The 26246-nt window shown below is 40.2% G+C and overlaps 1 protein-coding gene and 1 long non-coding RNA gene across 4 annotated transcripts; one reads left to right on the forward strand and one right to left on the reverse strand.

The window, feature by feature from the left end:
* The first annotated feature begins 1272 nt into the window (after positions 1 to 1272).
* ibtk (inhibitor of Bruton agammaglobulinemia tyrosine kinase) lies at positions 1273 to 24091 on the forward strand. 3 transcript variants are annotated; one of them, XM_040117691.1, is made up of 30 exons: positions 1273 to 1400; positions 2187 to 2288; positions 2725 to 3107; positions 3413 to 3509; positions 3910 to 4034; positions 5458 to 5568; positions 7137 to 7307; positions 7566 to 7683; positions 8634 to 8814; positions 9706 to 9829; positions 10106 to 10283; positions 10634 to 10787; positions 12025 to 12409; positions 12581 to 12837; positions 12927 to 13013; positions 13118 to 13200; positions 13614 to 13651; positions 13773 to 13869; positions 14020 to 14121; positions 14796 to 14913; positions 15267 to 15327; positions 15855 to 15982; positions 16224 to 16336; positions 16484 to 16629; positions 16769 to 16887; positions 17162 to 17260; positions 17450 to 17599; positions 19388 to 19588; positions 22400 to 22532; positions 23020 to 23145. In XM_040117691.1, exons 3-30 carry the CDS (start codon positions 2784 to 2786, stop codon positions 23143 to 23145), a joined length of 4026 nt encoding a protein of 1341 aa, XP_039973625.1. In that variant the 5' UTR covers positions 1273 to 1400; positions 2187 to 2288; positions 2725 to 2783. The 3 variants fall into 3 exon arrangements, with proteins under 3 accessions (XP_039973625.1, XP_039973627.1, XP_039973626.1); XM_040117693.1 differs by having other exon boundaries at positions 2729 to 3107; XM_040117692.1 differs by having other exon boundaries at positions 2187 to 3107; positions 23020 to 24091.
* Positions 15890 to 20097, reverse strand: LOC120784159. The gene is made up of 3 exons (XR_005706407.1): positions 20024 to 20097; positions 17128 to 17253; positions 15890 to 15976 (listed from the first exon to the last, which is right to left on the reverse strand). It is a non-coding gene; the product is annotated as an uncharacterized LOC120784159 (long non-coding RNA).
* Positions 24092 to 26246: the final 2155 nt, after the last annotated feature.

Here is a 26246-nt window from a genome sequence, read left to right on the forward strand (position 1 = left end):
GTCCCTAGGGTGGGACAACGCTTGATTTAATCCTGGGTTTAATTAGTGTTTAAAGTTTCGGATGTCCTGGCTCTTAATAATTTGAAAGGAGAGTAAGTTCTAGTTTTTCTCAGTACAATACATTTTTGCAGCAGTAAATGATTCCCCCACCAGAGAAGATGATGTTAAAAAAAAAAAAGTGTGACATTTGACAGTGCCAATTGTTCAACAAAGTTATATTAATTCAGAAAACAATGGACGACTCAGACTCCTTTATTTGTTTACATGTTCTGTATTTCCACATCTCCTTTTGAGAAATGACTTGAGTGGTGGCCTTGTGGTGAAAGCACTGTCTACTGGATTATGTAGGCTCCTACTGTTGAGAGGAAAAACTGTGGATGTGTTCAAGCTTGAATGGTGACGGAGGGCGTGCTCATCAATATGTCATATTGGGAAGCCCCTCGTGTGGATCCCGGTGTAACCTTAGCTTTACCCTCCTCTGACCCCCTCCTATTCTTATCCTGGGTCAATGTGACAATCATCTGAGTAATTCCATGACACCTGGATCGAGGCTGAAAGCGATACTGCACCCAAAGTCTCCCTGTTGAGTATGAAACTACTGTAACTGACATGATGTTCTTGGGAGAATCTGCACACTTTTTACATTCATCTTTCATGCCCACACTTGACATGCTCAAAAGATAGATTTTGGTTGGAGAGTCACATTAATTTTATTTTCCTTTTAAACAACAAACCATCTTTTTTTCCCCCTCTTGTGCAGAAGGGATTTTAAAACAACTCTTAAACCTTGTCTCTGCTTCTCTTGCTCTTAATTGCATCTAAGTGGAAATATAGGACAGTTTCGTGAGATAATAAATGTCTGTCCATTACAGAGGGAATAGCATTAACACTGTGTAAAAATGCTGTGCTGTTTCGAAGGATAAGATGTTACTAGTACCACATGAGGTGTAAAATGTAACACTTGTAAATTAATCTTAAATGATACAGGAATTGTTGTCTTCAGTTTTATTATAATCTTTTTAACTTCTGAGTTATTTTATTAAGTTTTTTTCTAATATGTTACTATTTTATAATTAAGTATATAAAACCTAAAATTAAAAAAATAATAATAAATAAAAAATCTGTGACATCATAGATCCAGCAACAACACCCTCTGCCCACAACTAACGCCCTCAAAAAGCAACCAATAGGATATTGGTATGTACACTCCCCGACCAATCAGAGGTCTCAGCACTAGCGTGGCTTATTACCTCACCTGCAGGGTTCCAGGCATCCAGCCCTGTCAAAATTTGCACCAGTGAAAAGATCGCTAGTGTCCCCTGTTTGTAGTGATGACACAGTGGATATACGTCGTTGATGCAACTTTCTCCATGTCCTCTTTTTTCTTTATCTAGCGGCAGGTAAGGGACGCCGCGACGTTAGTTTCTCTCAGCAGAACAGCTCGCTAACGCTAGTTTGCGATGATGTGTCGGTTAAGCTAGCTGCCAAAGTAGGATGAGCTAATGCTTGCTAACAGCACTTGGTTAATTTTCAAACCTCCGCATTTTGTAGTGGTTTTTGCCCACGCTAGGTGTCGAGTTGGCTGCCAGGTTTGAAAATACATAGCGATTTGTGATGTGGCTTCACGTGCGACGTTGCCCCGCTTGGGTGCAGTTTTTTTTTTTAGCATGTTAGCCACCGAGCGCTAATAGTAAATCTTATTATACTAAAGTTTTGTTTTTGTTTTGTTTCACAGTGTATTTAGCGCCCCTGTTCTTTTACTGAGAACACAATGAGGCGTTGACTAAGGATTGAGCCAACACAGAAAACTACCAAGCTCATGGTATTCAGCTAATTTAGCCCGTTACGTAATCCTGCTTTTTAATCAACATAACGAACCTCCCTTATTGACGTTAATGCACTTTATTCTAAAAAACACTACCCATATTCAAACTACATGCAAAGTTTACATTTAACAACCTCATTCTTGTTTGCACAGCGTTGTCTAATAGCTGTCTGGCAAACGTGTCAACTCAGCTGATCTGAGCTACTCAAGTCTGTAATCAGGCCAAACTTGCTATGGCCTTTGCACTTGCAGTTTTGGACCGGCACACAAAACCGTTCTTGCATTTTCTGGGCTGCATGTAAGCAAAGTGTGAATGTACACCGTTGTCTTTCATTGAAAATGCTCACGTTTTCTTCCTCAGGTGCACTCTACAATTATGGAGTTTTGAAAAGGATAGTGACTGTTTTGGGGGGAAAGGGGGCCTTTCCCCTCAAGTTTGATGGTTGGACGGCTGGACAAGAAGGTCAGAGGGTTGTTGAAATTTCCACCTTTTGTAAATCAGTAGAGGAAAAACTATTTTTGCAAACACTGAAATGTACAATTTTGTATAAAAAAACAGAAGAAGTTTTGTATTTATTGAATTCCTAATGCCATTGTATGCTGCAAGCACCTTAGTTTGTTTTCAGTTCTTGGTCGAAATGGTGGACTGAAACAAGTCACAGAAGGGCTCTGGGGTCGCTAGGGTGCGGTGGAACCTCAACACAAGCACAATTCTAGCACTCCACACCATCCTGACCTTTTGGTGATACATATTTTTTTTCTTATGTACCTTTTGCCTCCTGGAGAGCAGCTCTGTTATCATTTGCAATATTAGTGACAGTGTTTTTGGTTTTTTACCTTAGACAATATTGTTTTTTAGTTGTTGTTTTTTTTTGCAATTGTGCGTGGTGGGCTGTCAGAAAGACTTTGCAATACATAAGGGAGGAGGGTTCACTGAGAAGATTCGGCAGAGGTCAGGATGAGTCTGGCACCGCCAGACTGCACCCCCAAATGCCGCTCACAGCAGCACGCGGACCAGGTGGTAGCGGCACTGACGGGTGGCTCTGAGGGGCAGCTGCGGGCGTTCTTGACTTCACACTGCCACAATGCAGCCACCTTGCGGGATGCCTTTGGCCGCACAGCCCTGCACCTGGCAGCCTCAATGGGAAAGAAGGCCCTGCTGGAGTGGCTGCTGGAGAGCAAGAGTGCTGACCTGATGGTGAAAGATAAGGAATCCGGTTGGACCGCCCTGCATCGCAGCGCCTTCTATGGACAGATCCACTGTCTTATATCACTAGTCAAGGTATATGTTCCAGGTGGATCATCAAAAAAATGTGCTGTCCATTTTGTCGAGAGTCAGTCAAGGTGTTCATAAGCATAAGTAACAAGATAAAGAAAAGGTCCCATTTACTAAATTAGTGAAAATAGTCCAATATCATGGGACTATAAAAGTAATCTGTGGTGCCATAGAAGGAAAGATTGTTCCTTACGATGTATTATTTTGAACACACATAATTAGTTTTGTTTGGATCAGTTTTTTACACAAGTGAAGCGAGTGAAGAGTCATTTTCAAGAATTTGACATTTATTTAAATTTGTTTTGCTTCAGCATGGTGGACTTCTCTCCACCCAGGACAAGGAGGGTCTCTCTGTCCTGGATCTCACAATGAAGGACCGACCAACACATGTTGTGTTCAAAAACACTGGTAAAAAAAAAAAAAAGAAAAGTTGATGACTTCCTCACTTAGGTTGACATTATTGCACATGAACATGACACCTGATGATGAAACGATTGCCTCTTTAGTTTGTTTAGTAAGTCTTAAGTAACAAGGCTCATGAGCATTATGGTGATTATTTCTGTTTAATGGTTCATTTCACACTTGCACATGCATGGGATTTAATTCTTCCTGTGCTATATCACATGTCTTTCTTGCCATTGTGATTTGTGTTTCTGTTATATATAATCAAAAGACATTTTGAAAGACTCCTGGAGATAAACAGGACATCACTCTTTTAATGGCAGAAATGACCAGTGGTTTAAGTCAGTCATCAGGGGGAGGCAGTATCGTAGCTGAGCTTGTAATTATGTTTTCTTCCCCACTACAGACCCAACTGAAGTATATACGTGGGGAAACAATACTAATTTCAGCCTCGGCCATGGTAATCAGGAGAGCCGACAGCACCCTGAACTTGTGGACGTGTTTGCCAGGACTGGAGTTTACATCAAGCAGGTAGGCCAACAACATTGGAGTCCCACCTCTCCAGGGAATTAGGTGTTTTCCTACAGCAAAGGGCTTCCTTACTCTGAAAACCCTACTCTCACGCGTCACACCAGTAATGGCCTCATGCTTGAACTCTATGCCAACATGTAAAAAAAAAAAAAGCAATGCACATGGGCACTCAAGATAAGGCGCACCACCTGGGTAATCCAGCAAAACAGCCCCTCCCCAGAGTCATGTATTACACAACCTTCTCCTCAGGGTACATCAGCATTTATAAAAACTTTTTTAAAGCTTGGCTCATACTTGACTTAGTGAATTCATAGCTGTAGAAATAATGATTATACTTGAGAGTTTTAAACTGTGCTTTAGATAAATGAAGTTAGTGGTTGTTGAACCCAGGGACATTATAGTAGGCATGCTGTAGTAAACCAAAGACATTGTTCTTGGTTAACTGCGGGTTTGGGAGGTTGGGGTATCAGGATAAAAAAGAAACCATCAGTAATGTTATTTGAGTCAAACATAGTTGGTTTGTCAGACATAGAGTGACTAGCTTTTTCTTCTTCTGTATTGTCTTGATATGTGACTTTGTTGACCCAGTCTGTGCATGGTTAGACTGTGCCAGCTGGGCTACAATTTCATGCGTTTGTCATTTAGTTGATCTTAGTGTAATTAATATAGCTGCTGGCATCAGTTCGGCTACCCCTAGTGGTGTGAGTACACACCAGGTGCTGATTACAGTAGATTAAGTCATGCAGAATGTGTTGGAAATGTTGTCATTTTGATCTGTTCTTAAGATAAGGCATTTGAAAGCAGGTTTGCGTATATGTCAAGAAGTAATGCATCCAAGCCTTTGTGTCACTAAATTACTGCTGTTTGCGGAAGAAACTCTGTTTGATGTGTTTTCTGACCTGCAGAACTTGTCATGCAGAGTAATTTCATAAAGCCTAGTGGGGGACAGGTGGATCTGATTTCATGACCACACAATGACCCAGTGGCACAGCGTATAGTCTTTGTCTTCTTAGCCCAATCCAGCAGGTGCCAGAGGTTAAATATTAATTCCACAATGACATGTTTTTAATTAAATGAACTACACTGGTGTGTATGCATGTGTGTGAAACATCCCTGCGCTCTATTGAAACCTTGAGGGGACAAATGTATTAGTAATGATGTTTGCTTTTCCACTTGTACCCTGGCCTTTATTGGCATAGTGTTTTTACTATCACTACGAGAGGACTTGGCTGAAGGACATGGAAAGAGATGCCTCGCAGCCTCTGCTATGAGGTCAAAATTATAATGACAAGAACCTTAACCAGCACAAAGCAATACCTCAGACTGTTTCTTCCCCACCACAAGGACATGTAGTATTTGAAAAACTTACAACAACAGAAAAATCATAAATACGTTCATGTTTAATCTCCTCCTCCCTTTTTAGGTGGTCCTGTGTAAGTTCCACTCTGTGTTCCTGTCTCAGAAAGGCCAGGTGTTCACCTGTGGCCATGGACAAGGAGGACGACTTGGCCATGGAGATGAACAGACTTATCTGGTGAGACTTGTTACAGCTTACATTTTGTCACAACCTTATGATACAGTAAATGATTCCTGCAGTACGGGAACAGCAGGAAACATTCAGGACCGGTGTTTTGAAGCTGGTAGAATAATTATTATTCTGTCAAGAATATAAATTTGGGGCATTGTGCATTGTGAAAATATGAATTTTCACATCAGTTAGGACCATTATCAGTACAATATTTATAAAAACACAACACAGGTTTTTGTTTTTCACAATGCACAAAGACACTCAGACTGTCTTTTTGAGTTCATCGTCTTTGACAGACGTAATTCCTGGCTATTTGACAGATTTTCTCCCAAGGTCATAGTCGGACTGGCCATGGGGACTACCAGGACAAATCCTGCTGGACTTAAAGAAATCCATAAAGTTTTTACCGGCCCTGTCAGTCTCTTTACTGGCACTCTGTGTGCCTGTCATTCATGAGAGCATGCTGCTTGAGACACTAAGAACTCGTTTTCACTCTTCCTGAATTTATTTCATCTGTGGCAGCGGAACATGTCACACCAGCATTCAGAAAATCCTGCAGGTTAAGTTGGGCTAACAGAACACTTTTAATGCTGATTAACTCCGACAGACTCACTGCAGGCGGACTCAAAGACACTCACTAGCCCAGCAACATAATAATTCCACAATTTGACCGTGGAAATGCTGCACAATGGTAGTGTAGCTGGATGATGGCCTTCAAAAAGGCAGGTGAAGAAGTAATTTAACTATGAAAAAACCAGACTAGATTTTTTTTTTTTCTACTAGCATGTTTAGAGAGGGCATTACTTAAATAAATTAATAGTAAAACTTTACACAAGTATGACAAAAAGAAGAGAGCTAAAAAGATGGGAAAATAAGAAAGGAACAGGAGCAACTGCAACATGCTGCATGCGTGTCGGCTCATGCACACACAACATTTCTAAAGTGTCTCCACTCTGTGTATTCACTCTTGGATCCGTAAGTTTAAAAAGTGTTTCTGATGGCTGGGATAGATTGGGTGGAGATGGAAAAATCTCTTTAACAATTATGGTGCAGCAGAAAGTGGCACCCTCTCTGCAAAGCATGTTTGATGATGATTTGTAAAAATGTGTGATTCGGTCCATGTACTAAGAGGCCTATGAGAGCACGTACTTGGGAAACCCCTTTTAATTTCTCCTACATTTTTACCATACACCATACACACCTTTACATCTTTCTTGTATTAACACTCTGCATGCATTGTCTCTCACCTATGCTAAGAAACAGACACAGACCTTACAAACATTACTAAACTGGTAAAATACATTCATTGTGGAGTACAGTGAGGAAGTGTTGGGCTGATATCAACAGTAACTTTTGCAACATTAGCTTAACGCAGCAAATGAGTGGATCAGAGCAGAAAATAATAGGGCTGTGTCAATGCCGTTTCAGTGACAGAGTGACTGCGGGTAAATAGTGATAAAGGATATACCATTAAACTCCCAGCAGCGAGCATGCAAAGGCTATTGACATTTCTTTATACTTAGTTTGTTTTATTTTTCTAATATTTGTCATTATCTTGTTATTCCTCTCCTAAGGTTCCTCGGATGGTAGAAGGTCTGATGTCCCACCACTGCTCCCAGGTGGCAGCAGCTAAAGACCACACAGTGGTGCTGACGGAGGAAGGATACGTTTACACTTTCGGCCTCAACACCTTCCACCAGCTCGGCTTAGCTCCTCCTCCCGCCTCAGCCCATGTCCCTAAACAGGTAGGAGGTAGGAGGGCTGATGACATCTTCCAACAAATGTAACAAGCAATGTTTGTGTGCTAAATAGGATTTGTTTTTGTTTTTTTTTGGTGACTAAATTACATTGTGTAAAGGGATCTTTAATGAGCTCTCTGTTGAATAGAAAGTTAGTTTCTTTTTTACACTTAATGCCTTACATGACCATTACTTTGGGAACTACAACCTATCAATATATACTATAATTTTAATGTCCTTGTACCTTGCATAAATCTTGCATAGGTGTTCTCCAAGACGCTGAAAGGGAGGACAGTGATTGGAGTTGCAGCAGGAAGGTTCCACACAGTGCTGTGGACCAGGGAGGCTGTCTATACAATGGGACTCAATGGAGGCCAGCTGGGTAAGTCTCAAAATGGAAATGTCAGCAAAGCCAACGTTACAAGAGAAAATTATACTGCTTTTCAGATAATTAATGTAAGTGAACAGTTGTGGTAAATTTGAGCAGATGAATTTGAATAAAAGTAAAGAGTAGAAAATTTTTGCTATTATTTTTAGCATGCAGGCATGAAAATTATGTTGCCGTGGTTGAATGTAAAGTAAAAGGCCAGTATAAAAGTGGCAAACTCGAAGATTTCAGTGCTGTTTGATTTGAAGACACCTGTAGTTACTGGTGGTATCAGCAAATGTGGTTTAACACTACAGGTCAAAACAAACTTGTCATTTTAATAAAGAAGTCAGGCAATAATTGGCTTTTTTTTCCATCATTCTGTGAGTAGCTGATCTGATTTTATGCTGCACATGGCATGAGTCTGCAAACAGCAGGGCACAGTGACAGGAGTTGGTTACCTCACTGAGAAGTTGGAGATGTGCCTGCAGCCCTTCATCTAACAGCTCAGAGTGATGTTTCCATTACTCCCTGTCATATTACCAACTTATCTGCCGTCACAACGTGCCGTCAGTGACCGTTGTCTTATTTTGTAGACGCATTTTTAATGGATAATGGCGGTAAGTGCAAACATCACTGACAAACACATTGCATTGCCTGTGACTACTTCATAATAAAAGCAACTCATGTTTCACCAGTTGATTGTTCTTAATGTGACGCTGCTGCAGTAGGAAATGTTGGGTTTGCATTAGCAGTAACTTAATACAGTGTTTTTTTTCTGGGAATGTCGCCACAGTCACCCAGTTTGTAATACTGCAAATATATAAATATTATAATATATTATGTTATAAATAGTGACTCAACAGACATTTATTTAAATGAAAATCTGGAGATTGCCACTTTAAAGTAATAAATGCATTTTAATGTACAGTATATTTTGTACTCCACTGTGATTTAATCTTCAGGTTATCTGCTGGATCCCAATGGGGAGAAATGTGTGACAGCCCCCCGGCAAGTATCAGCCCTGCACCACAAGGATGTTACCATAGCCATGGCAGCAGCTAGTGATGGAGCAACAGTTGTTGTGACTGAGAGGGGGGATGTCTACCTGTTGGCTGAATACCAGTGCAAGAAAATGGCTTCAAGGCGAGTAAAATAGTAGGGCTTAAAACACCGCTCATTGCACTGCAAAAATGTAAAAGACTCACATGGTCTCGAATCTTCTTGTCTTAAAGGACAAAAATTGTCGAAAAGATTCCATCTCATTAAAAGACTTAAAAGTCACTCTTACACTGCCTGCGATATTAAAATGCTACATACATATCCATCTCTGTTGAGCAACATAAAAAATCCCAAAAGATCTGAGTTTGTTTAACATAGCAGTGTTCCCAAATGTAATCAGAGCAATAGATTTATCAAATTGGACCATAGTACCACACAAATTAAAAAGAGCCCCCACACTACATTAATTTTTAGCAGGTTATCTCCAAAATCCTGTGTCCCGTGGCAGAAATAGTGGGCGCATTGCCTGTTACAGCACAGTATGCATTCATAACTAACAAAAGACTGCATCTTGTGATCTGACATAAAGATGTAATCTCCGTATTCTTCCATGCTCATCGAGCTGAAAAACATTTGCAGTCAAGGCAGCAGAGGCACTGTCCATTCTGCATATCCTCCGGTAGTCTCATCAGGCCTCATTTGAATGACAGCTGATAGTAAATTAGCCATTAAATTGGAAACAGTTGTGTTATCTTTTTCTCTGCTTTGCATAGTGTAGTGCTGTGAATATGTGTTGGTTGGAAAGGGTAGAAGAGCCAAATGCATACCTGCCTGTTAAATAGCAATAACACTACATTGGATTGACCTAAATTCAGATGGTCAAGCAATCAGCAGTGGAAATTAAATGACTGACTTCCGTCTAGTAATATCTACAGTTAGACAAAGTGATTGATATACTATATTATACTTATCATTTTGATGTAACGCTTTAACATTCTTTTTTTCTAATTATTATTTTTGATGTGTCCTGTTCAGGCAGCTCAACATCAGGAAGGTCCTGGTCAGTGGCGGCAGTCTCGACCACCGTGTGGATCCTCAGATCCTGAATGAGGGAGAAGGGGAAAAGGTGGCCATCTTGGCACTAGATGAAGCCGGGAGGGTAAGTGCACTCATTAAGTATAAGACAAGCATTACTCCCCACCTATGAAAAGATAAAACTGTAGTTTAGTTTAACTTGTGCCTCAGTTTCTAAATGTTGGAACAGTGAAGGAATGTACTATTGATATTTTCAAAGTTGCTTTACTTTTTGTATTGTTATCTAACCTATGTTGTACACAGTTATACAATGCAGAATCAGGCCTATATGGACCTATCGATGAAAATGGTGACTAAGGCTTCAATTTCCTCCCTTCTGTATTTTAACCCCCTCTGCCAGGTGTTTTGCTGGCGTTCCTCCGGCAGCTCGGTGAGACAGTGTCGGTGGGCGTACGGGCGTCAGGTTTTCATGTCGGACATAGCTCTCAGCAAGAACAGCATGATGTTTGTGACTCAGGAGGGGGAGGGCTTCAGTGGCGTGTGGGCTGGAGAATATAAGAAGTACAGTGAGAAGAAAGGTGAGGACTTCAGAAATATGGTATACTGAATCATAAATTTTGCTATCGTTTTGCAATAGTTTGTTTTAAATGATTTGAATTAATGCTTGCGTCTGATAATGATTTCAAAATTAGTATATCATCTTTTTTAAATGAAATTCAAAAACACTGTTACTAACGGGACTCTGTATTAAGTGAATCAAAAAGTAAACAGCAGCATAAATCAAAAGAGAGAGGAATAGCGAGGGTGAACAACACAAAAAGGCATCGTTAAAGCAGGTTTTTCTTCTTTTTCTTTTCTTTTTTTTTTTTTAACAGAAATGATTATATCATTGCTAAATCTGCTTTACATGCTTGTCGTGCTCTTACAGAGGTCAGTGTGGAAGTTTGTGGCCATTCAGATGCTGGGACACTGTACGAGCGAATCCGCCTGGAGAAACTCCCGCATGTCCACAGAGCTGTCAGCATCACCATGGACTCTAAAGGCCGGAATTTTGGAGCGCTTCAGGCCGACCCCAAAACAAGGTAGGAGATCTTTCTTGAAGCACAGCAAATGCCGCTCACTATCATGTACTTATTTTCATAGTCTGTAGAAAGTAGACTTGAAGCCTAAAATGATGCTTTGGGACCAGTTGCACATGTAAAGTGTGTCAGGCTGACCTGACACAGACTACTGAAAAAGCAACTCGAGCACATCCTGTGTAAACAGGCTGTTGAAACTATGAGTGACACTTCAGTGATAATTGAACCAGAAGAAATAATCATTATATGCTGATTTTTCACAGACAGACAGAAAGGATGAAATCCAAACTTCAACAACCAGTGGATAGAGGAGGCAAAATAGTCCTTAATGCAGGATGGATCCTCTGATTTAAAAATTACAGTAATTGTTTCTTCTTAGTCATCCTCCTTGTACAAATCTAATTATTAAATTTTTATTGATAAATATTAAGGTCATCTTTTAGCAGTATGCATTTGGTATTGGTGGGCAATACCATAACACATTGAAACATAATTTTTATGACCCGCAATAAGTTAAAAACCTTTTTAAGAAGGTTATTATTAGTGCTTTGACTTGCAGATTGACTGGCTTTGGTAACCTTGTGGCTAACAAGATACCGTATGTTGGTAAAACATCAAAGTTTAAACAGCTAAGTGGTAAATGGGGAAAGAGCGTTTAGAGAAATGACAGAATATCTGATCATACCATCTTTCACAGGTGGACAGCAGGTAACTCTGCCATCTAGAGGTGGGAACCTGGACCTTCCTCCAAGAGAGAAACCATGCAGATATTCACTTTACAAGCCTTATCTCCACAGGGACTCGATGATGACTTGTCACTGAATGTTACGTTGGCACCTTTAGCTGGTTGGGCCTAACACGAAATAGTGGAAAAGTTATCTTAATCTGGTTGGGTCTAATTGTCTTTCCTTTTTTTTTTTTTTTTTTTTTTTTTAAATCTCTACCCTGATCATAAAATACACTACCATTCTGCTAAGGACGTACAGCTTGATGATTCTCATGCATTTGCTGTCTGATTGTTATCATTGTTATGTTGTTGTTGTTAAGATTGTGGTCTATTTACATTTATTTTTGCTATTTCAGTGAGCAGCTGGCCTTTGTAAAGATGGATTGATCTAGTCCATTTATCACTCAAGTGTCACAGATTATGCTCTTTTTGTCTGTGATCTTGATGCACAAGTTCTTTTTGATAATTTGAATGATTATTGACAGTGATGTCCACCTTGTGTCTTTAATCCAGTCTGTATGAGATTCCCAGCATTTCCCCATCCTCCTTCTCCCAACACTTCCGGGGCCTTCTTGATGAGGCAGATGAAATGGACAGCATCCACGATGTGACGCTTCAGGCTGCTGATCGCACCTTCCCAGCTCACAAGTACATTTTGTCGATGAGGTCTGAGTTTTTCCGGAAACTGTTCATGTCGGAGCACTGTGGGGTTGATGAGGAACTCGATAAGGAAGTGAGGAGGAGCGAAGATGCTGTGGGCTGCGATTTAATAATTTTGGAAAAAATCCCACCAGACATGCTGGAATACGCCCTGTACTTCATCTACACAGACTCCTGTGAGCTGCTGGTGCACGGAGTGCGGCCGAGAGTCTCAGGGGCCCTGATCGGACAAAACCAGGTGAGGTCTTATTCAATAATACTAACTGAACAAGCTCTCAGCAACAGAATTCCTATATACCAGGTATCAATACTGTATAAACTGTAGCTTCAGCTGCGAAGAACGGTTACCTCTGACTCAGCTGCGGTTATTTCATGAAGACTGCCCCACTGTCTCTGTTGCCTTGGCCAGGATTCAGAGCAGGAGATGCTTATCAGTAGCCTGCAGGACTTGGGCCTGAGAGGTTGTTCAGCCCTTGAGGTGTACCGCTCCCTTCCCCCTGCAACCAAAGGAGATGGTGACAAGGCCAAGACCAAGGGCTCCAAGCCTGGCAAGAAGGGGAAAGGAGGCAAAGGCGACAAAGCTGGAGCCATCGAAGGAGGGGCCAATCCTGTGAAAACCTTGCAGGGTGTTGCAAAGAAGCTCGGCCTGGGCAGCCTGTCTGCACGGTGAAAGACCCAAGTGTGCTTTAAAACTTGAGGCAAAATCAGATTTTGTGTTCTTTGTCGTTAATCATGTTTTCTTTATTCCTTGCCAGACTGGACGGAGTCAAATATGAAAATGGGAAAATCAATGTCATCCAAAAGAAAACTGGCAACAAAGCCAAATTCTGCCAGAGAAAATGGTGGGTATATGAGCGTATATTAGCAGTTGTAGCTATGGATTAGATTGTAACTAATACATCTGATATGGCCACTTAGATGTCCTGACCATTTTGGGTCCCCACAGCTCCTACCTTTGTGATGTTACTCTGAAATCGGAAGATGGGAAAGAGTTTCCATGCAACAAAAGTGTCCTCTGTGCAAGACTAGGTGAGATGTTGACCCAGCACATCATCAATGAGGAAGCACACACAAAGATATTTATAATCAATCATATTAATAGAAACTGTAACTGCAATTTGTTATTTTGCAAAAGCATGTATGTAACAGATTAGCATATGTGCCGTTTGGTTCCAACAATAAGTACTGTGTTGAACGCATGCATGTGAAATATACCCTAATACCTTTGCAGCATTACTTTAATAAATGCTTTTATTTCCTCCAAACTGAGGCTATGGTTTTGTTCCTGTTTGCCTGTTAGTTAGCAGGATATCTCCAGTTTGTGCAATTATTAGCTTCCAGTGTGTTGATGGCTGTTGGGTGTAAATTGGATGGCTGTTGGGTGTTTTAAGTAAAGGAAATGAGTAGCAGTGTGTTTATTTTTGTGTCCATCTTTTCTACAGAATATTTCAACAGTATGCTTGGAAACCCCTGGATCGAGGTGCGCCACGTTTTTAATCCATGTTGCTTTATTCTTTAAGCAATGCGTCACTGGTATAAACCTGTATAATTTCAATCAGTTTCGTGGACAGTATTAATACAGTTGTTTTGCTCCCCCTCAGGCCACATCCTGTAATGCACTGGAGATGCCTACTAGCTCAGAAATTCTTCAGGTCATTCTCGAGTATATTTACACAGACGAGTCTCCCACCATTAAAGGTAACTTCTCCAGTTTTGTGTTGACTGAAAGTACATTTGTGGTGTTTCTATGATTTTGCACTAGTTAGAAGTCCCGGTTTTGCTAAATTAAAGTGTGTAGTGAAAGTGAACATTTAACAGTACTTGTTCTTCTCTTCCTTTGCCTGACAGAGTCTCTGAATGTAGAGTTTGTCTGCAGTGTACTGGTTGTGGCCGACCAGCTGCTTATCACACGACTGAAGGAGATGTGCGAGGTTGTCATCACTGAGAATTGTATGTTTTATTTGTCTTATCCCCCTTTCATCTACCCATCTTATTTTACTTTGCTCTTATCTTTTACAAGCTCTTTTCATTTGGACATATTGCTGCACAAATGTCATGTAAAAAAAACAGGTTTGATTGATTTGAAAGTTTATAAGCAACAAATTGAATATGCTGATGTACAGAAGTTGTTTTTAAAGCTATCCAGACACTGGACAGCTTCTCACAGAAATCAGATTTTACTTTGAATTGAATGAATGAGTCAAAGGGGGGAAAAAATGGATGGTAAACTGTCATTGTGTCATTGATAGTGCTACAGATGTTGTTGTTATTCATATGAATATTAACTTGGCTTCAACATAATATCTGGAATGAGCTCAAAATGCAGGGTGCATATGTAGTAACTTTTTTTAAGTGTCTTGTGCTGTTTTGTTTTCATGTTTTCACTTCAAGGTTTGTGACCAAAGGTTGAGAATTGTTCAATTGGGTTTATAGATTACCTGATAAATTATCTATTTTGCTTATAGGCAATATCAAGACTGTATTGCCTGTCTTCTCTGTATGATGTGAATGCAGCAGGATTTTGCAGATCGAAGCTATGGAAAGGGAAATTCAGACACATTTGCATCATGCAAGTTAAGTTTCCCCGAGGTGGTTAACTAAGCTGCTTGCTTTGCTCTCCTCAGTGACTCTGAAGAATGCTGCAGAGCTGCTGGAGTTTGCCACCATGTACAATGCAGAGCAGCTTAAACTCTCCTGTCTTCAGTTCATTGTGATCAACATGGCTGCCCTGCTGGAGTCAAAGTGAGAATCAGTTGTGGATTTTGAAAGATCTTTTAACACAGTTGTTTTTAGAGCATTTCAGCATTTTAGTTTTAAGTCTTGAATGGTTTATTTGTGGCATCACAAAGGTACCATCTAAAATTATTTGATAGTTCATTATAACATGAAAGGTTATACAATGGTTTATATTATATAGTTTGTATTCAGTAAATGTGTGGACATGGAAATTCTTATGTATGTAGCAGGACAAATACTGTACATGGACCTAACTGTACATGTGCCAGTAGGAGAGAACTAAAAATGTTTTCTCATCTTTACATGTGTGTCTGATCTTCTTTTTTTTTTTTTTTTTTTTTTTTAAATGTTGGCCTCAGAGCTCTGGATATTCTTAGTGATGAGGTGCTTGTGGATCTCGCTACAACTTACAAGAGGATGGTGAGTTACCTCCCAACCCTAGGAACATGCCAATCTGCATGATCTTTCCACGACTTCACTTTTGCTAATTGTTTGTCTCTCAGCTTTGATTTTATAAACTATTATGAAAAATGTGCCAAATATTGTCTATTGATGTGATTAGCAGTGTCTGAGTAACTGAGGCCAGAATGCTCTGGGTTTTTTTTTTTTTTACACTGCCAAAGGTAGCTTATTACTAGATGGGTGGGTGCGTGTGTGTGCGCGTGCGGTTGACAATGCAGTATTTGGTTTGTTACAAAATAAAGAGTCAAATGTATCAGGTTTTTTCTTCTTGAACAGCTGATTATAGTGATTGCATGTTTGTTTGTTTTTTAAACTCGGTCTTGGTTCTCATATCTTTTTGTTAATGTGTACAGGGTCACGTTGCCTAATAACTGACATCTATTGCTGGAGATGCTTGACTTAAGGTTTTTGCAACATCTGTGGTGACATTTTAATTGTGGGTTGTTGTTTTTTTTTTTTGTTTTTTTTTTTTGTTGTTGTATCAGATCCCAGCCATGCAAAAGAGAGTTATCACTCCATACCCTGGCGCTCCAGACCTTAGTATGTATGAGGATGAAGATCTGGACTCAGCATTCAGCCCCAAACCAGAGGCAGAACTGGAACACTCCTGCAGGTACACAGACAGAACAGTTTAATAGCTCCAAGTTGACTCTTATGTGTGTTGTCTAATTGGGCTGCTTCATATATTATATTTTCATAGTTGACTTAATAGCTTACTTTAATATTTAAAAAGAAGTTTAGTCTTTTGTTATAGAGCTTAGCCTCTGTGAAACACATCATTGCTCTTTTCATGTCGGTAAAAACCACAAGAACGCTGAATTGTGACTGCTTAATGTAAACATTGAACCCTTCAGGGAAATCTTGTTAAAGAAAGCCAAGATGAAGGCTAAAAAGAAACCAAGGCGACGATCAGACAGCTCAGGGGGCTACACTCTCTCTGATATCATCCAAAGCCCCACTGCTGCAGGTACACTCGAACACTTAAACCCATGTAACACACATCCTATGTCATCACACACCACCTCACAGTCATCAGGTCTTTTTTTTTTTAAACCATCAGGTTGTTTTAAGTTAAGATGTTACCATTTCACTAACAAACACTGTTTCCTCTCAGTGGTCTCCCCGTGTCTGCTGAAGTCAGGCAAGGCTAACTCGACAGAGTCCCTGCAGGAGTTGCTCACGTCGGACTCAGAGGGCAGCTACATGGGGGTGGGCAGTCCCCGAGACATGCAGTCGCCTGTCTTCCATGACAGAGCTGAGGTTAATATCTGTTATGCTCCTGTTTTATTGCACGCTTTAACCAAAGCTGCATATTGTGAATTATTTAATGGAATGGTGGATATAAAACTCAAATACAAAATAGATCATAGGTAAAATTTTCATTCTTTATCATCTGCAGGATGAGAAGGCTTTCAGTCAGAGGCTGAAGACTCCACCCAGCACCCCAACTTCCCTGAGAAATGGCATCCAAACTCCCCCCAACTCTGCTTCACAAATCATCCCCAAGATCCTGCCCTGGTAAGATGGACAAGCATCTTTTGCTTTTTTTTACAATTTCAGTTTTCGTCTGTTCCTCCAAAAATAAAAAATAAAACCGCTGCAGACAGAAAGTCCACAAGGTGGGGATGAGTTATTTTACGTGCTTTGAAAAGCAGGTTTGAGATTTGATAGAAAATACTCAGATGTTTGAGAAGGTTTGCAGAAAGAAAGGAATGTTAAAGAATAAGTATTGAAAATTGAACAGTACGTCCTACTTACTTCGAATGTGTGACTGCATTATTACCATCTGCAGTCCCGCTCGTCCGCCCCCAGTCTTGGATCTGAGAACCATCATGGACATGGAAGCCAACTCTCTGCAGACCCTCGGAGCAACTCCTAAAAGCCCTGGAAGGTACGGGAGGTCTGCGTCATTCACGAGCAAACTGTTATTTTACACTAACCAGTTAGACTAGTCGATACAGGCCATACAAGTAGAAAGAAGAAGGAAAGCTGTACTGCTGCATATGAATGGACATTTATTTTTTCACTGTTCGCTTCAGCTAACTGTACAACATATTTTTCCTCCTGCTTGCACTGTCAGCACCAGCATCAAGCACTCCCCTGTTCCTACTAAACTATCCCAGAAGCAGAGGAAGATGCTGGCCATGGCCAACAAGGAGGCCAGTGCGGAGTCCACAGCATCCAAGCCAACCCCCACAGTTACCCCTTCCAAAAGCAGTGGGAAGGCCTGGTGAGTCAGCCCAGTTATGAAGACCACTGCCATCAACATCTGTCATGAAATAACTTTCCTGGGTCCTCTTGATGGGTTTACAGCCTCTCACTGGTTGTATAGTTTGAAATTAACAGATAGAAAATTAAATGGGATCAGTTTGATTTGTGGGGAGTTCTTTTTATACCATTTGGAGGGTATTTTTATCAAAAGTTCGATACAATTTCATTAGTGTATACATTTTTAGCATGGATGACTTCTTTCTTTTAAGATTTTTTTTTTTCTCCTTCTCTGGGGGGAGGGCAATTTTGCCTTTATTTGACAGCCAGTAGAGAGAGAGAGGAAATGTAGGGAGAGTGGGGAGTGTCATGCAACAACCCCCATTCCCCGACTGGGGATTGAACCGTGGACGTTGCGGTTATGTGGTATGCACTTTTACTATTAGGCAACCAGTATGTACAGTCACACATACTGTAAATGTATATACTACAGTATAAATAATGTGTCTGCAAGTCAGACACAGATGCTGTAGAGACAGTTGTCACATACAAGAATATGTCCCTGCAGTTTAGTCATTTTTAAGTTTTAGTTGTATCTTTTATTTAAAGTCAACTTTACTTAGTACTTTCATATTAATCTATTTCCATGATATCAGATATACAAATCGGATCTGATACAGCACCTCCATAATTGAACATCTCTCCGCTAGAAGTTCTTAGTCCACACACTGTGTTCACATTATTAAACACACTGTGCGTTAACACAAGTCTGCCATGTATTACAGGCAATGTCCACAGCAAGCATCTGTCGCGGCTGCTGGAGACAGTCTGCTGCCATTCTACTCAGTGTGTGTACGCTCGGTCTGCGAGATGTGCAGCTCGCGCCAGGCTCTTTTTCCTGCTCCGCTGCCTTTACACGCCTGGTCTATTCTTGCCGGACCGGCTCGCGTCTCTGAAGCTTGAAATTCACTACACAAATGCCTGTGTTTAGTAATGGTTGACTTAAAATTAATTTTTAATCCTCCATTTCATTTGTTAGACTTTGTCTTAACATATGCAACAAAACAAGTTTTTGTTGTTTGTAGTTAGTGTGTGAGAGAGAGAGAGAGAGAAGAAAAAACAGAGGAGCTAAACAGAGGATTACCTATACTATATTTTAATGCAGCCGAATTCACAATAAAGTTGTTCTCATTTACATATTTTTCTGTTTCTGTTGTTAAATGTCAGAACTAATTGGAAATATGATCATGGCTTAGAAACAGGCTGCTGTGTTCACCGGCAGTCAGTGCCAAGGTGGAGTGCTGCAGATAAAATCAATATTTTGTTATTGTTATGTCGTCTGGCAAAAGGAACAAAAATACAGGTTAATGACATCAGGTGTGACATTGGAATGCAATGCAGCTGGATCCTGTGTGTCGTCATGGGAAGAAAAGTCTCCACACCGCCACTATAGTGTGTTATAGAACATGAACAAGACAGGAGAAGCAAGTTCTAGCTATAAAATAAACATGCAGTGGTTGTTTCGTAAATCCTCCTCACCTAATCACCTGCTTCACGTAGATTTAACAGTGACTGGTTTAGGTGAATATGCATTTTTACACTTAGTGTACCAGAGCGTTTTAGGCATACATACCTGTATGCCTAATACATACCTGCCTGCTGTTTTAGTTGATGAAACAACTGAAACAGAAGGTCACCAGATTTGTTTAGGAGCAGTGGCAACAAAAGTGCCATCGTCTTTTACCTTTACTGTGAATTCATGTGTCATACATGCTCTTTCCTTCTCTGTGTCATTCGTTTCTGTCTGTAGGGCAACAGCAGTTCAGTCCCCTCCCTCCTCATGCTCATTTCGGGCACTGCTGGAGGAGGAGGAGAACCGCTTAATCAGAGTGGGGCAAACAGGTACACAGAGAGGCCACGTTGCTCACGGAGCGCCTGTTACTCCTACGCCTACTGCCAGGAGGGTCACGTTCAAATGTGCTGAAAGCAGCGAGCCAGAGAGACACCCTGGGTGAGTATACTACTTATATGCAATACACAGGGAAGCAGAAATGCACATGACAGAGGTCACTGCCAGAACAAGGTTGATTACTTCTGTTCCGTACTGCTGTTTTCCACTTGGTGACACTGTTGAGGTGTCTTCATAAAACTGCTGTAAAGTGGTTTAAAGTCAGAAGCACACGTATACACAAACATACTTACTTTATATTCAAGATACCCCATTAACTTTAATTCGTCAGTTCTATCTAACCTTATTACAGTACCTAATATAAGCCTTAATTTTAAAAAAACCCACTTGATTATATCCATCCTAATGCCTTTTTCTTTCATTCAAGAAAATGCCCAAATATTTTATATTATTTATTTCTTTTTAAATTTGTGTGTCAATCTGGAGATTAGAAACAGAGATTATAAAATAAAAGGGGAAGCAATGATGAGTGTTTACCTCAGACTGATTCTCATGGGAAGAAAAACATAAGCTATTGAGTTGTACGTCTGACTGGACGACTTCTCGAGGATCTCCTGTAGTTACACAGATTGAGTGTTGTGAGGCTCTGGTCTGACTGAGGTGAACAGCTCTACATGACCCAGTACAGCTGGGTTGACCTGCCCGCAGACACCGAGTCACCCTGACCTTTACAACATCCCCAGACAGCTGGACAAACACAGTGCACGCACACCACACACCACACACAAGTCCAATTCCAGTCCATAAAAATATTCCTAGCTGTAGTAATACTTCGCTTTGATTTTATACGATGCCTATTTTTTGATGGAAAGGTATAAAATACTTGAATTGTTGGGTCATATCTACAGTTTTTCAGTAATTTCAGGTCTTTAAAGTAAAGTGCTTCCTCCTAGTCTTTTGTGAGTGTGTCTCTTTTTATCCGATATCATACTTCCTCTGCGGTATGTTTGGCCCCGTTCCACGCTGCAGTCTTTAGAGCAGACTTCTAGATATTAAACAGCTCTGTGAGCCACTCTAGTGTAGCCGTTGATGTTAATCAGAATTGATAAGGGCAGACCTCATGTCAAAGGAGATCAGACAGAACAGGGAGCAGGTTTCAGGTTCCTCCTGGTATTCGGACGGTTCAAGACTGAGGAAGCAGCAGCAGCCTCGTGCATTCTCATGTCTGCCTTCTGGGACACTATTTCCAGATTTTTAAATCAGATTTAGTAGAGATGCCTTAATAATCTTGACAATTTAATTGATTGTTAGACTTGTTTTCTTTTTGTCTTCTACAAACGTTTCCAGAGGTGTCTCTTACCAAGATTAACATGCGCGCACACACTAACAGAGTCCTCTTTCCAACATACATACATCATAGTGAGTGAATAGGAATGTTTTTGGCCACTTTTGTAACAAAATGTTAATGCAGTGTGTCTCCAACCCACATATTGCAGCTATGACCTAAGATATCACTTTAAGCGCAAACAAATCAGACTGTAGGGAGCTCGTGTCATCTGTTATATTTTATGTCATGTTGAATAGATTGTCAGGATCCTCATGGAATAGGAAAAAACAACACAGGTTGTGTAATTTTTAGAGGATATAAATATTCAGAGAGGAAAAAATGTGTTCTGCATTGTGGTTTTTGAGGGAAATATTTTTAGTGTGTAAAGGTAAATCATATGGTACAATTCATACATAAGGCAGTTTAAAGATGCTTTACAAACATGTAAACTTTAAAAGGATATAGAATATATAATATGAAATTTCATATAAAAATGAAAATAAAGACATAACCAACATAAAAACAATAAACGCAATATTAAAAGGCCATGGGAAATCATAGGAATTTAAGCATACTTTTAAATTCTGAAGCATCTTGACAAAGCAATCTGAATAAGCTGCAGTTTTAAAAAAAATTCCTTGTAAACCAGGAACCAGACCATTACAGGAATGTTACTCTGTTCATGAAGCCATATAGTTGTTTTTCCAAGTCAGCCGTAGACATCAGGTCTCTTATTTTGTTATATTTTTAAGATGACAAAATGCCAATTTTATAACAGTATTAATGTAACAGTTGACGCTAATGTCAGTCTCTGACTTTGCCAAAATTGCTTGTTTTGAGATTTTGATTGACGGGGAAGATGAAGACCTATGTTATAGAGTGCCACAAAGAATTATATCAGCTCTGTCCCTAGTAAGTTGAAGGAAGTTCTAGCACATCCAGTCATTTATCCAGTCAATGAACTGAATCAGGGTTTAACAGGTTGGAAGTCATGAGAAGAAACTGGTAGGCAAAGTTGAGTAACGTCTAGATAATTGTGATAGGAAATATTAATCTCTTGAATTATGTGAGCTAGTAGACCTAAAAAGGACCAAGAATTAGGCCTGTGGAACGCTGTATTGTTTAGACCTAAACTCTCCTGTTTTGAAGATATGATTTAGACCACGTTGGGATTTGCCCCCTCAGTCCCACCCAGTATTCTGGCCTCTCCAACATTATTTTGTGATCCACTATATCAAATGAAGTGAAGGTCAACAAGAGCAAGGATTGTCTTGCCTGTATCTAAGCTTATGCAAAGATCTTCCAAGTCTTAAATAAGTGCTGTCTCAGTACGGTGATTCTGACTTAATACAGACAGTGTAACATGTTTTTAACTTAAATCCAATTAAACAATCATAAGAGGTTTGTTTAAATCCAGGTGGAAAGTCAGCCTGTTCGCACACAGGAGCTTGTCAGTAGTAGATTCAACGTCTGTCTACACACTTACTCTTGTTGGTATCACTATGGCAGCACAGTCACTGATACCCATCCTCAAACCGTCTCCCTCGCGCTTTCTCTTGCCCTGTGTCACCCGTCCCTCCCCACAGGCCCTGGGTGCTGGGTGCAGTGGGCAGCCCTCCTCTCTCCTCCCTGGTGGCCTTTGCCTCTATCGTGGAGGAGGAGAAGCAGCAGGAAGCTGCACTGATCCGCAGCAGAGAGAAGCCGCTGGCGCTCATCCAGGTAACGTGTCTTGTCTGTGTACATAAGTGGTCACACACTCACCCACACGTAGGCACTCTTACATGACTGAATATAGTGCTTGCATGAGCAGCATCCAAGTGGAAAAACAAAGTAGTGGCCCCTCAAAGTTTTGTGGCCATGTGTCTCCTTTCTATCATATCTGGTAGACGTTAATTTAATGAACATTGCATTCGGAGCAATTCCTGTTAAAAACGAGGTGCCTCCAGTTTTTTGTGACAGCCCTCTCTGCTCCTCTCCAGGCTTCTGTCAGCATCCTCACAGATCACTTTTGATTTCTTGCAGCCTACTGGTTACTATTATGTAAAACACTCTTATCTTATCTCTTATTACGCTGTGCGTCAGCATTTTCTCTTTTACCTCTAAATGAAGTGTGATTTTTGTACCTACAATATGTCCAGTTCTATTTCCTTTTTGGTTTTTTGGTTTTTGTTGTTTTTTTTTTCTTGTTTTTTTTCTGTCCTTGTAGATTGAGGAGCGGGCAATCCAAGACCTTCTGTTCCACTATAAGGCGCGTGACAACCCCGATGAACTGATCGTGGTGGAGAGGTCTTCCAGAGGTCCCATGGCAACCCCAACCTGGAACAAACACTGATGGTTAACAGCACAGCTGCTACATACCATCAAAGTGAGAACATCCCCTGCAGTTTTCAGTCTGTATTGTTGGCAGCATTCCCGCTTCTCCTAAAACATCAACATCAGATCCTTCAGGCCGTGTTGAGGAGTACCTTACACTCACCCAGCCCAGTTAAAGATGAGTCTGAGGCAAATCTGTGCTTCCCTCTGCAGTGTTACTTTAACTTTTGTTTTATTGCTGCTCAACATTTTGTTTGTGTGTGTGATAGAGTGAGTGTTGTTCATAGCTGAATGTGGTCGTGAAGAAATGATTTTGGCCTGGGATTACTTATGGGTTTTTTTGTTTTTTTTGTTAGTTTTGTGGTGTTATGTGTAGGCAACTTTCCAAAAAAAAAATATTGTTAGTTATATGAAGATAAAATTGCCAAAGAAATGAAAAGAAATGGAGATGTTAAAGCCACAAAATGGGTCCAAACTACATCACGTCAAGGGCTTGTGTGTGTTACTTCAGTGAAAGCTCTCAATGTGATTAAGAAAGTTAGAGTGCCAATTATCAACCTTGGCAGAGCATCAGTTGTGCTTAAGAAGTAAAGTGAAGTGTTTAACGAGGCGGTACCTTGAATTTCTTTTTATGCCTTAATACATAGTTTTGACTCATTGCTTCAGCGGATTTACAATGACGGTAATCTTGCTGGGATCCATAAATATGTATTTTAAACATAAATAAAATGCATATTTTTCATATTTAAAATACATTATTTGAGACATTATTTTGATGCAGTTACATTGCGTGGTAAATGCTCAGTGGGCTTGATTTTGTGGAACTGGCTTTCTAGCCTTTGAAGTTATCACTAGTGTGTTTTAGAAGAGGTGGTGTGCCTTTATCAAATAATGATGACATATACACAGATACAGCAGCTTTGTTATTTTTATTTATTAAAAATAAATATAACTTAAATATAACTTTTTATATATAATTATATATATAATATATATATATTATTATATTATTATTATTATTATTATAAATATCAGTATTCATTCATCATTTACTTGTTTCTTGTTTTGTTATTTTTATTCTCGAGGTTTTTTTTTTTTTTGTTTTTTTTTTTTTTCCCTGGAGCCAATGTAAACTTAGTAGGTACCTCAGATCTGGACCACGTTATCTTGTCTTGAGAAGACATTTGTGCGTGCGTGTGTGTGTGTGTGTGTGTGTGTGTGTGTGTGAGAAAGGGACATTGGGATGTGAAGCAAAAATGGCATGCAATAAAATATCTCACCTGTGCAGTGACCCTGTCTCCTGTCTGTATTTCAGTTTAGATTGCAGTGGATGGAATGAAAAGAGGGACGCATGTAATTTTCTCAATTATTTCCTTGTTTTGTTTTGTTTTTCTGTCTTTTCAGAACAGAAACTTGGTCCTTTACTGAAAAATGTGGCTCTCACTGCATCTAATAAAGATAACATTTAATCTCCCCATCTCCTGACACTTCATCTGCCCAGCATGAGCAAAGGACCATTATCGAGTCTCATCCCTTGATTAACTGTGATGACCCTGATTTGAACGGAGAATGTGGCGATTTAGGGATTTTATTGGCTGTAATTACAGGTAGAGCATCACATCGGAAGTCAGGGAGAGACGGCTCGTGGGGGAAATGTTAATTACAGATTAGGATCTATTAGCTGGTGCAGAGATGACACATAAATCAAAGCCTCGGAGAAAAAGTCTGTCTCTTTACATCACACCACAATGAGCCAGGCTGACACCATGAGCCTGGAAACCAATGTGTAATATTTCAGGACAGCTAACCCTGACCGTCTGTGCCCTGAATAAAAATGTAGTGATTTTGAAGGTAGTGGAGTGCCACGTGACATGTTTCAAAGTAAGACTTTCATGCATGAGAAAGCAGCCTACATATTGTACTTGAGTATGCACTCTCATATTCATCTATGTGATAACTGTAGAGCAGAGGTTCCCAGACATATCCCCACAGCCCTGTCAGATGAACTCAAGTACCCCTTCAACACCACCGCTCATATTCCAAATGTTTTTTGTACTCCAACTTGGAGTGGAATGTGGATGTTTCAACCGTTTAATGCTATTAGCAATTATCTGTTACTTTATTTTACCTATTTAAACCAAATATCCATTACTTAAGCTAAATAGTCTATACCAACTTTGAACTGTTTTTAACCATCTAGCCATTAACTTTTAGCTAACAATTTCAAACATTTAGCCTTTATTTTTTAGCTATTTTAACTGTTTGTCCTTTAAGCAATGCAAACATCTATACATTATGTTTAGATAACTATTTAGACCATTTATAATTTCTTTTTAGACATTTTAACCAGTTCCCCTTTCAGCAATATCAACCATTTATACCCTATTTTCAACTAACTACTTCAACCATTTATACATTATTTTACTTTTAGCTAACCATTTATCGATTACAATTGTTCAGGCATCTTAGCTGACTCATGATCTGGATATGTATTTTTTATCACATCTTAATTTCTGTTTTTTCAAATTAGTTCGCCTACTCGACAGTCTTTCCACGTACCCCCTGGCAAATGCAGAACACCCCTGGGGTACAGATTCCTCTGGCTGGAAATCACTGCTGTGATAGTTTAGCAGAGAAGGGCGTGACAGCAGTGGAGCGTACTTGTGGAAGGTGCACTCTTCCAGTGGAGAGATGGTGGAGGATAGGCCCTGGCCATCGAGCCTTCCTGCCAGGCAGATGGGAAAGTCATAGGGCCGTCCCCCAGACAGTGAGGATCACTTCAGGATTAATTTGTTTTTGGAGAAAAAGGGATGTGCTGGACACTCGATGGAATACCTCCCACATTCCCAACCTGCTCTGACTGGAGAGTGCCAGAGCGAAATGAGCAAGGTCAAACCTCCATTCACCCAGCCTGATTTCTTCACTCATCATGCTGCTTGTCAGTTTTTATCTGCTAGGGTTGAACGTATGCAAATGGTTCTTAAGTAGTTCTCCAACCTCTTTTACACTAGGTATACCGGTCCAATATATCTTGGAACGACAGTATGGAAATACTGCAATTTTAGAGCAACTGAAGTAAAAAAAAGATTTTTCAAGGTAGTTTTTTTTTAAAATGCTGTA

Source organism: Xiphias gladius, chromosome 22, assembly GCF_016859285.1.
Source record: "Xiphias gladius isolate SHS-SW01 ecotype Sanya breed wild chromosome 22, ASM1685928v1, whole genome shotgun sequence".
Classification (NCBI taxonomy): domain Eukaryota; kingdom Metazoa; phylum Chordata; class Actinopteri; order Istiophoriformes; family Xiphiidae; genus Xiphias; species Xiphias gladius.